This window comes from Bidens hawaiensis, unplaced genomic scaffold (genome assembly GCF_021521415.1).
Source record: "Bidens hawaiensis isolate Kalapana, Puna unplaced genomic scaffold, B.hawaiensis_p1.1 tig00005307_1, whole genome shotgun sequence".
Classification (NCBI taxonomy): domain Eukaryota; kingdom Viridiplantae; phylum Streptophyta; class Magnoliopsida; order Asterales; family Asteraceae; genus Bidens; species Bidens hawaiensis.
This window is the reverse complement of record NW_027491338.1, coordinates 13,970-25,070: the sequence shown is the minus strand read 5'-3', so window position 1 is coordinate 25,070 and position 11,101 is coordinate 13,970. Positions and strand designations below refer to the sequence as shown.

Genomic DNA, 11,101 nt, shown 5'->3' with positions numbered 1-11,101 from the left:
GCATTTAGCGGCTCTAATGATGTTGTGGAAGACGACGATGGCGTCAACGACTTTGGTGCCCGGAATGGTGGAGAAAGGTGGCGGTGGCAGCTGTGGTGGCTGGAATTGTTTTTCCGACGGCCGATAACCGGTGATCGGTTTTCCGGCGCCGTCACCGGTGATAGTAAGGTTAGCGGTTGCATGTAAAGGATTTGCTTTGTTTGTGCCCTAGCTGCTGGGTAATCAAATGCTTTAGGTTGGGCTTTTGTTTTGGGCCTTATGTGTGGACTGCCTAAACAAAGATGGTCCAGCCCACTGTTTTACAATTTGGGCTGCTGAAATTAATTTTAAATTGGACCTACTCATACAAAACAACAAGAAATAGTGAACGAGTGACATACTTGCAAGATATTTTTTTTGGGCCGAGTAAGTCTTTTCTTTTTTGTGTTGACAAAACTGAAGAAAGTCAAAATTTATTCGGGTTTCGTCTTATTTAACCGTGTTCAAAGCTCGTTATTTCTAAGGCATTCGAAAAGTTGGATCCGAAAGGTGAACTTCGAACGAAATAATAAGTTTTGTTCATTTGATCGATGAAGCCGGTAATTCGAGATTGATTTGTGGAAATTCGAGCTCATCTCATGCCATATACAAGCGAGAACTATTTCAACATTAAATATAGATGGGTCATACCTTGAGGGGGTGAATTGAAACGAAGAGGCATCGATTTATCGGGTGACTTGTGAAGATGCGAGACACGGTTTAACAAAGTTTTGATATCACAAGTCAAGGAGGTGATTGTAAGGCCAAAATGTGACTTGCGATATCAAGGTACGAAGCCGGTTATATATTTATGGTCAAGAAAATATTTAATGTCGGCAAGCACAACTGAACACGAAACGAGAGCTTCGGAACGCACGTTTAGTTTCAACGGAGGAAGTCTTCTAGAATATCTATTTTTAGCTTTAAATAGGACATGTATTGTCTTTGTATGTGTGTGTTTTGTATGGTGTTTTCACCCACCCAAGGGGAGCTCACCTTGGGTGGGGTCGGTTCGTTTACTTAATATATTAAATCTTTCAACCGATAACGAGATCGTTCATTTATATTATCGTTATATCATTTTGTTCGGTCGTTTGATTTCATCGCACCCGTATCGAGCACGGTTATCAAGAACAAAACCGTTCGTTGTCGGATCCGATTTCAGGACCTACAATTGTAACGTGATATTATATGGTATATGTTACAATATAAGTATATAACGTAAGTCATAGCTTCTTGGATATCCAAGCTACATATAAAGTTTCTAAGACTAATAGGGTTGGCAATTCATGATATGCTTAAGACATACTTAAACTTGTTTAATAAAATGTATAGTATGTGGTTTTATACCTTTTAAATAGTTAAATTTAGTAGACTATACCCATCATTTCTTATTCTTAGTATATAAAACATACAACTGTGCTATACATATGAGATATAAAGTAGTTACACGAATCAGATTTATGTTTGATATTTGTGTTAATCATGTCGACTATGACATGTTTAAAACGATTTACCAGCCCTACGTTAAATAGATTGGATAGGACTATCTTGACTAATGAGATTATTTATAAATTTTAGCATCAAATATATTAACTATGATAAAAAAGAGATCAACATATTACATATGTTAGCATAATTTAACATATCTGAGTTAATTGATATCAGATCTCTCACCCCATATGGTTGTATCAGATGTACAAGATCTAGTGACGGACATAAAAAACTGGTCATTTTAAGAATGCTTGTATTAAATTAAAAAAAAAACATAAATCGAAATCTAAATAGCACTAAAAAAGTTATTCGGATAAGTAGACCCTGCATCCAACGGTAGGCCGGCCCCTAGTGTAATCCCATGTGTATTCTTAATATCTATCTATCTATCTATCTATAATATATATAAACGGAAACCCAAAAATCCTACGTGTCGTGATGTGGTTGTTCCCCCCTTTTATGGAAGCCACCAGATTGCTTGATTTTTAAATGAAGGTCTCTCATTGATTTAACCCAAATTCATGGGTATGGGTATTACCAAAACCAGATAGTTCTTAAACGGATTATAACATATCATTAAATTAAAAATTAATCTTACCAATTATTTGATAGGAAAATCCTATAAAATAGGAATATACTAAAGTTTAATATCCAATTTAAAAAAAGATATTATTTATAATTAATAAACAGTTTTATAGTAAAAAACATAAGCGGGTCATGGGTCACCAAATCCAGATAGTTTTTAAACGGGTTATAACATATCATTTATTTATGAAACCCTTTTATCATCAAACCTTAAGTATATTATTAACTTTCTTACAATAAAAAAAATTAAAATCCAAAAAATAAATATTAAAAAACAAAAAATGTAAAATAATCATCTCTCAAGCCATCAGATTAATTTATTGGTAAATGAAGGCTTCTCACGCATTTGACCCGAACTCACGGGTAAAGGTCTCACCAAACCTAGATAGCTTTTAAACGGATTATAACATCTCATTATATTAAAAAATAATCTCATCAAATATTTGATATGGAAATCCTATAAAATAGAAACATACTAAAAATTAATATCCTATTTTATTTTAAAAAAAGATATTATTTATAATTAAGAAACAATTTTATAATAAAAAAATAAACGGGTAATAGGTATCACCAAACCCAGATAGCTTTTAAACCGGATTATAACATATCATTTATATTTGTGTAACCATTTCATCATCAAACCTCAAGTATATTAATTATTAATTTTCTTACAATAAATAAAATTAAAATCCAAATATACATATATAAATATTAAAAACGAATAATGTAAAACAACCCCGAATACGGGGGATAAAATTTAATAGTTTATATTGGAAATAACTTTTTAATTGATTCAACTAAACAAATATAAATCTAATATAATATAATCTAATCTAATCTAATCTAGGCTTGCCAAGGTTCGAGTCCTGATTTCACCCGGTTTTATCGGCTCTTCACTGTCGTGCCGTTTGACGGACATGGGGTCGGGTTTTATCCGGGGAATCCCTCAATAGGTGGACCGCTAGGGGCTCCGTCCGTCTGGACTCGTGGCCGGCTCGGGCTACCTTAAGCCAATGGGGGCCGCGTACGGAGTAACCGGCGTTACTTAGTTGGTCGTTCAAAAAAAAAATAAATCTAATCTAATCTGACCATCTAATCTAACTAATAATAAAAGAAAATAATAAGGATGATGTGACAATCTCACATTATTCTTAGCCTAATCTCTCTTCTCATTCATCTTACCTATCCATGGATTATGGGGTAAAACCATTTTGACAAATGAGTTATAATTTCGTTTTTAATTTTCTAATATCTCATCTCATTCATCCTAACTATCTATGGATCATGGGTCAAAATAATTATGGCACTTGGGTTATAATTTCCTTTCTAATTCTCTATTTTTTCATCTTATTTATATCCTACATATCCATTGATCATGAGTCAAAATAATTTTGACAAATTGGTCATCTCATTCATCATAGTTATCCATAGGTAATGTGCCAAAACAATTTTGACAAATGTTGTATATAAAACGATTTTTTTTTAATTTGTAAATTTGAGATTGTAAACTTCTTATTTTTTGTACTATATATTTATTTTATTTTTACCTTAATTTTGTTTATTTCTTTCAAAAAAGTAGATCTTATTATTTTTATTATTTAACAAATCCCGTGCAATACACACGTTATCAATTAAATTAAAAAAGAAAAAAACAATGGAATATCGGTAGCTTACTTTTTAAGAGTTGTAGAAACGTTTTATTTGGAGGAAACCACGCGATGGTAATGATGCATGATGTATAGAATCACCCTTGTCACTTTCATTCTGTGGTCCTAAAACATGTTTCTCGTAAGTCCTTCAAGATTTGACAAAGTATAGAATGGCCCCTGAACTTATTGCTAACGTTGACTTACTTTGAAAGAGGAAAGACGTGTGACGGTTGGAAAACAAGTGGTTGGTAGGTTGGTTGTCCATTAAACCTAGTTAATGTAACTCCCTGCACATCCAACTAGTTTCTTTTGCCACCTTCATTAATACAGGAATGTCTATTCCTTAACTTTATATTTTATATAAACATATATTTTTACCCTGATTAGCCTGCCCATACGTTGAGACGATACTCAGACTTTAGGTTCTTCCATCTCTAGACTACCCGCCCAACCATATATCTCTCTCTCTAACCATCTTTCAATTAGGGCTGAGCACGGTTCGATTCGGTTATTAGACGAAACCCAAACCGAAACCGAAGTAATCGGTTATTTGAATATGCAAACTGTTCGGTATTCGGTTTTCCAGTTTTTCGGGTTTTGGTTTTTCGGTTAGTTTCGGTTATTTTCGTTTTTTTTTTCAATTATGTGTCATTGCAAAAGAAAATTAACAAATGAAAATACTTATTTTAAGCTTGTATAAGAACGTGTTACAGTATCACAATCCATATATATATTGAATTTAAAAAACAAAAATAGGCACGTGTTACATGGAATTATACGAATACAAAGTTGCTAAATAGAGCTTAAAAGTTAAAAAGCAATAAAAGTTTAGTCTCGATCTTCATTCATCATCTATTTTATTTATCTTTAAAGTTTAGTCAATTCCTCATCATCTTGATAATCTTTATCATCATCAATCGGTTCGGTTCGGTTTTTTTCGGTTTCTCAAAAATGGATAACCGAATTGAAACCTAAATTTTGGTTTTTCAAAAAAAAAAAAATTAACCGTCAGTTAATGCTTCGGTTCGGTTTCTGCTCACCCCTACTTTCAACTCAGCCAATATATTTCTATAACTTTTTGGTTTTGTTTTATCTTTTTTATTTTTTAATGCTTTTATTTTCCGCATATATTTTATTTGCGTTGAGTTTTACCAACATGATATTAGTTGTTGTTAGAAGCATTTACATGATCAAAAGACACTTTAACTATATGGCAAATTTTTACGCTTAGAACAACACCTTTGTGTTGTACATCACTGCATATTATTAACTTGTTTGGCTGCAAATGGAACCGATAACAATATGATAACAAAATCATTTTCAAATCGCCGTCAGAGCTGCCACTCTAGAATGATAATTGTATTTGTTTTTCATCATGACCCAATTAACAAATAAAACAAAGCAGTCACATGTTTGCTGATCATCACGACAGTCTCTAACACTAACAAATGTTATAATACGGCGTGATACCTAACGAGTTTTGGACAATGTACAAAACAAAATTTTATAGCTGGATATAGGGTTGAAGTTACGTAAATCTATCTCAAGCGCTACCCATTATTATCCCTAAATGCATTTGACTCTTTCAAAGTATTGTTTCTTTTTTTTTTAAAAGTTATGTAAGAAAACCTCATCAAAATTAAAATAGGACAATAATTCGGATTTTATGTTATTTTTTTCATAAAAAATGAAACATATTAAAGACATTAATAATTATGCAAACTATTTTTTGTTTGAGTTGAAAGTAAGAGTCATATTTAACTTTTTGTTAACTACAATTTTATCACCAAGCAGTCTTAATCATTAATATATTCCAATTCATGACCAAAAAATATTTCTACAATTTCTAAAAAATATATATATCCTTTTTTAGTCTTCCGGTATGCATCCCAATTTCATTTGAAGATGAACTAAAAACATTATGCAAGCACCATTAATAAAGAGCATAAAAATAATTTATTATTGATATCGAATGAGTTATATATTAAAATTAGTTTAAAAGTATATGTATTAAGAGTATGGAGCTATGCAAAATGATTATTGTTTTATAGCATCTTCAAACATTACTTAATAAATTAATTTACACAATAACTATGATGTATGATAATCAAGTATGAGTTTCCAAATGTTTTTTAACAGTACTTTTAGGTCCCAATTTAACTAATGAAGCTTTCTTTATTTACCAAAAATCAATTTTTTTTTCAGTGAGTTATTAGCATAACAATTGACTTGTGGCATGTTTTAAGCTAGTAATGTACGTTTTCACAATTTTTCTTAGTCGAGTAACTAACTTTGGTCAAAGACGAATCAAACCTGTCGAATTAGGTGGGTCAGTTGGACTTACCAGTGTTATTGGTTTAGCGATTCACGGTCTGAACTTCATTTTATTAAAAAAGACTCATATATTTATATTAAATTCTTTAAAATGATAAAGATGATGTGTGATTAAAATGCATATATAACTAATAACTACATTCTTACAATATGCTGTTAAAAAGGTATAAAAAATAAAGGTTAAACAACTAATTTCCTGTTTCTAAAGTCTAAACCCTAGTTGAACCATTAAAATGTCAAAGGCTCGAAGCGTTAAAACTTAACGCCCGATCCTTTAAATATTTTATAATAAATGAAAAAGTAAAAATATTTATTATCCTTTAATAAATATTCATTTTGAGAAAGGTCCTATGCTATTAAAGGTGCTGTTACAAACAATTTGTAAAGCTATTCTTCAGTCACCTTTTCTCTCAATCTACATACCAAAATCAAAACAATGGGGATATGTTTCTCAAGGAAATCAACAAGAACACGGAGAATTTACTCCAAACGCGTATCAAATCAATCCACTGCGTCGCCGGTTAACAACAGACGGTCTCGTGCTCGATCCTCGTCTGTTAAGAAGGAAAACGTGGACGATGTTAATGCTATCATTCAAGAACATGCCATCGCTGCTGCTCTCCTCTTCCAGCAGCAGCAAAACGGCGATGTCTTGCCGTCATTCGATCGATCAACTTCTCTACGGCATGCTCAGCAGATTTTTCGTCGGAGCTGTAGTACTAGATGTCGATCGGTTGGTGATCCTACGATTCCTCCTCAACAGCTTCTTCATCAGGTGTTTTTTTTTTTTTTAAACGAACAAATTGAAAAACTTATTATTTAATTTTTCATATTCTGATTATATGTTTGGTTAAAAGTTATTGGAATATGAACACTTTTAATATTTTTCAACATATGGATTTTGATTATATTACCTTTAGTAACTTACATTTTAGGTAAAGAAGATACTACTTATATTATCTTTAATGTTTTACCATATAGTTATATTATTTTGTCGTTAATATTTTCTTCAACCGTTTTTATTCGTTTAATAAATTTATAGGTTTTAGAAACATATTAACTTAAGGTAATAACTAGTACATTATAATAACACTTTTTTCTATTAATAGAAAATTATAACCACGACAGACCGGCCTGCTTGGACCGGAACCAGACATGGAACTTGTTTGTTTAAGCATGTTTAACTGTTCCCCAGTTGTCGTGGTCGGACCGGTGAATGAATCAGGTGATCGGAATTGGTTTAAATTTTTTTAGTTTTGTTTTTCGTTTTTGTTTGGTTTTCTAAGTCTCAGTTTATGATTTAGTTATTTCAAAATCTCATTTTATGATTTAATTGTTACTCAAGACACCAAATTTTATTTATTCAAGTCTTTATATCTTTATATTGAAATTACAAATTCACAATAATATATAAAGTTTTTGCCTATATATAATATATGTATATTAACCGTTATATCATCTATGACGCTGGTTCTTAAATCCGGTCCAAACTGTGAACCTAGTAGACGAACGATTTGTTGTCTTGTAGTTTCATGGAGGAGTATGGTGATTTGATGATGATAAGGTAATATATAATGATGAAAAATAAAAGATTAACATGACATATGGCTTGATGTGATTGTTATTCAACAGGAGGTAAATCATGATGAATTGGAAACTAGTCATATTGTTCTTGTTCATGGAGGTGGTTTTGGAGCATGGTGTTGGTATAAAACAATTGCGCTTCTACAAGAATGCAAATTCAAAGTCACTGCAATTGATTCAAGCGGTTGTGGAATCGATATGTTTGATGCAAATGCTATCAAAAGCCTCTCACAATACGCAAAGCCGCTCACAGATTTTCTCAAAAATGTTGGGGAAGAAGAAAAGGTTAATATCTTCTATTATCCAATTTCTTTACAATCTAGTTATCATTTCAGTTTATAATACATATTAAACAATTATGTTATAGAAAAAGGTACTTGAAATTAAGTTCCATTTAGGGTGCCAATATATGACAAGAAACTATACTTAAAGTTTGCGAGTTTGATTTTAGTTTAAATGGCTTGTGCCTCGGGTTGGTTGTTGATCGAATCTGTGAACATATTTATCTAAATGGGTTAGATTTAGGCTGACTCAGCGAGTTGTACAGTTTGAATTTTTGACACGAGAAGAAGCTTGACACAAAATTTGTGGGCTTGAGTTTAGTCTAAATGGGTCCGGGCTAGTTGCTGGTGGAACGTATGAACATGCTTCGCTAAATCTGTCAGGTTCGGGTTGGCATGGCAGGTTTACGTGTTGACATGTGTACAAATAATTTTTGTTTTTATGCATTTGTTACTTTATATCACTATGCAAAAAAATAAAATAAAAAGAACGTATGCTTATTCGCAAACCATGTATTAAACTCGGTTACTCAATCTTGTAGGTGATTTTAGTTGGTCATGACTTTGGTGGGGCATGCATATCGTATGCAATGGAGTTATTCCCAACTAAAGTCGCGAAAGCCGTCTTCATTGCTGCTTCAATGCTGAAAACTGGACAAAGCACACTTGATATGTTCTCCCTCAAGGTTTGTTTGTACAATAAAATCTCAAATTAGATAATTTACAAGCAATTTGCAGATTAAATAAATTATAAAAATATTTCAGGAAGATACAAATGGTCTAATGAGGCATGCTCAAAACTTTTTGTATGCAAATGGGAACAATCAGCCTCCAACTGCTATAGATCTTGACAAGTCTCATCTATATCTGTTATTCAATCAGAGTTCTGCCAAGGTATAATTTTCTGTTTTTCAATCATGGTTTTGTAAAAATATTAATCTTTAATGCCTATTTCGTTCATTAGACGTGGCAGAATGACTATATGAGCGGGTCAAACAAGTTGAGCATCGAGTCAAAATGAGTTTGGGTTGAAATTTGAGACCGACTACTTTTTAGCTAGTGCGGGGTCAGTTTTTGATACATATTTTTGTCTATAAAAATCAATGTGTTAATTACGATTAGGGTTGGCACCTTGACACAAATAAATGCATTAGTTTTGTTCAGTTTCAACGTTCAACCTGTTAACCTGCCTTGCTTGACACCCCCAATTTCAACTCATTCAACTTGCTCGACATAAACAAAAAACCTGAATCAGCCCATTCATAAGTAAATGAGTCAAACCTGCCACCTTAGAGCATTCTCATCCCATCCACTTTCAAAATATATTAAAAAAATTATAGGTGATGAACAGTAACTTTTCAAGTATACAGAAAAATCACTACTTTTCTAAAATATAAAAACTCTTCACTCACAACACCCTGAATTACTCTCTAAATTATAAAAACACCCCTCAAATAATATGAGGGGTTGGATGAGAATGCTCTTAACACGTTTATAAAATATGTTGTTTCCGTGACATGTTCATTTCTATTTGTAGGATGTGGCATTAGCATGCGTCTCAATGAGGCCAATTCCGTTTTCACCCATTCTAGAGAAGCTATTTCTTTCTGATTCAAACTACGGTTGTGTTAGACGGTTTTATATAGAAGCCCCCGAAGACAACGCCATACCAGTCACTCTCCAACAAATAATGATAAATAAAAGCCCGCCCGAAAAAGTTTTCCGTCTCAAAGGGGCAGATCACTGCCCGTTTTTCTCCAAGCCTCAAGCCCTACACAAGTTGCTAGTCGAGATTGCAACGATGAAATAAGATCAAAGAGATTTTACTCAGTTGCATATAACAAAACTTATGGGACACATCAATACACTGCTAAACATTGAGATCAAATAAAAGCTATTTGCGTGGAAAACTGTCATTCAAGGGTATATGCTAAGGTTTGTTTTGATTGCTAGGATGATTTTTAGCAGTCGTATACAATTGCACATCTATACAAATGTTTTGTCAACTACAAAAGATTAAGATAGTGAACAGAGAAGCCAAAATGGACACTTTTCTTGGTTTATTTTTAAAGAATTGGTGGCATATTGTTAATTTAGAAACTTTTGGCTTTTTTAAGAAATAAATAAATAAATAGTTCAAATATAATTTATAAAAGGGAATATCTCATAGAATAGTAACCAAGTTTCAAAAGTGTTAAAATTAAGTCACTCATGCAACTTTTCTTCAAATCGGGTCACTAAATCTTCAAATCGAGCCTCATCGGATTTTTTGTGCGTCTAGAAAGTAATGAAGGAGAACATGTGGGGGTCGGGATTTGCAATATATGTTGTTATGTTGAAAAACTAAAAAAAATAAAATTTAGTGACCACATATCCAAAACATAAGAACTAATAAGAAACTAAAATAAAACAGAAACTTAGAAAGAAAATACAATAATCGGTCGCTTAAACATCAACTCGTGTGTTTAAGCGAAGATTCAGTTTAAGGTGGTTTATTTGGTTTATTTAATCTGAGGCTTGTTATGAGACCAATTTCAGTATCAATCTGCCTTTAACTTGTAAAATAACTACAAAACAATAGCTAAGTATTTTGGTGTCTTTGTAACCGAGTATGAATAAACATTAACACCCCAAACGGGTTTAAATGAGTGTTTGCCTAAAGTCAAATTCAAACTCAGTTCCAACATGGCCACACTATAAAAATGAACTTATAAAAACTTACAAACTATAAATTATAAGAACTTAGAGGTTTATACGAGTAGAAATCCCAAATTTCACCAAAACAGCCTTAAGATGCAAAAATGGGCATTTGGAATATGAAGACCCTTAATCAAATGTATTTGAAGTGGGGAAACCATTCTAATCTGGTTATAAGACAAAAACAAAATGAACTTATAAACATTAACACCCCAAACGGGTTTAAATGAGTGTTTGCCTAAAGTCAAATTCAAACTCAGTTCCAACATGGCCACACTATAAAAATGAACTTATAAAAACTTACAAACTATAAATTATAAGAACTTAGAGGTTTATACGAGTAGAAATCCCAAATTTCACCAAAACAGCCTTAAGATGCAAAAATGGGCATTTGGAATATGAAGACCCTTAATCAAATGTATTTGAAGTGGGGAAACCATTCTAATATGGTTATAAGAC

At 32.3% G+C, this 11,101-nt stretch overlaps 1 protein-coding gene across 1 annotated transcript; it reads left to right on the top strand.

The window, feature by feature from the left end:
• Window positions 1–6,516: 6,516 nt before the first annotated feature.
• On the top strand, window positions 6,517–9,833 carry LOC143629576 (putative methylesterase 11, chloroplastic). The gene is made up of 5 exons (XM_077098814.1): window positions 6,517–6,855; window positions 7,713–7,949; window positions 8,488–8,631; window positions 8,711–8,839; window positions 9,483–9,833. The coding sequence occupies exons 1-5, from the start codon at window positions 6,517–6,519 to the stop codon at window positions 9,753–9,755; spliced, it is 1,122 nt and encodes a 373-aa protein (XP_076954929.1). The 3' UTR covers window positions 9,756–9,833.
• Window positions 9,834–11,101: the final 1,268 nt, after the last annotated feature.

Coding starts and splice junctions, on each gene's coding strand:
- LOC143629576 (XM_077098814.1), top strand. CDS start 6,517: ATGGGGATATGTTTCTCAAGGAAATCAACAAGAACACGGAGAATTTAC. Junction 7,950..8,487: donor ATGTTGGGGAAGAAGAAAAG/GTTAATATCTTC, acceptor TCAATCTTGTAG/GTGATTTTAGTTGGTCATGA. Junction 8,840..9,482: donor TCAATCAGAGTTCTGCCAAG/GTATAATTTTCT, acceptor TTCTATTTGTAG/GATGTGGCATTAGCATGCGT.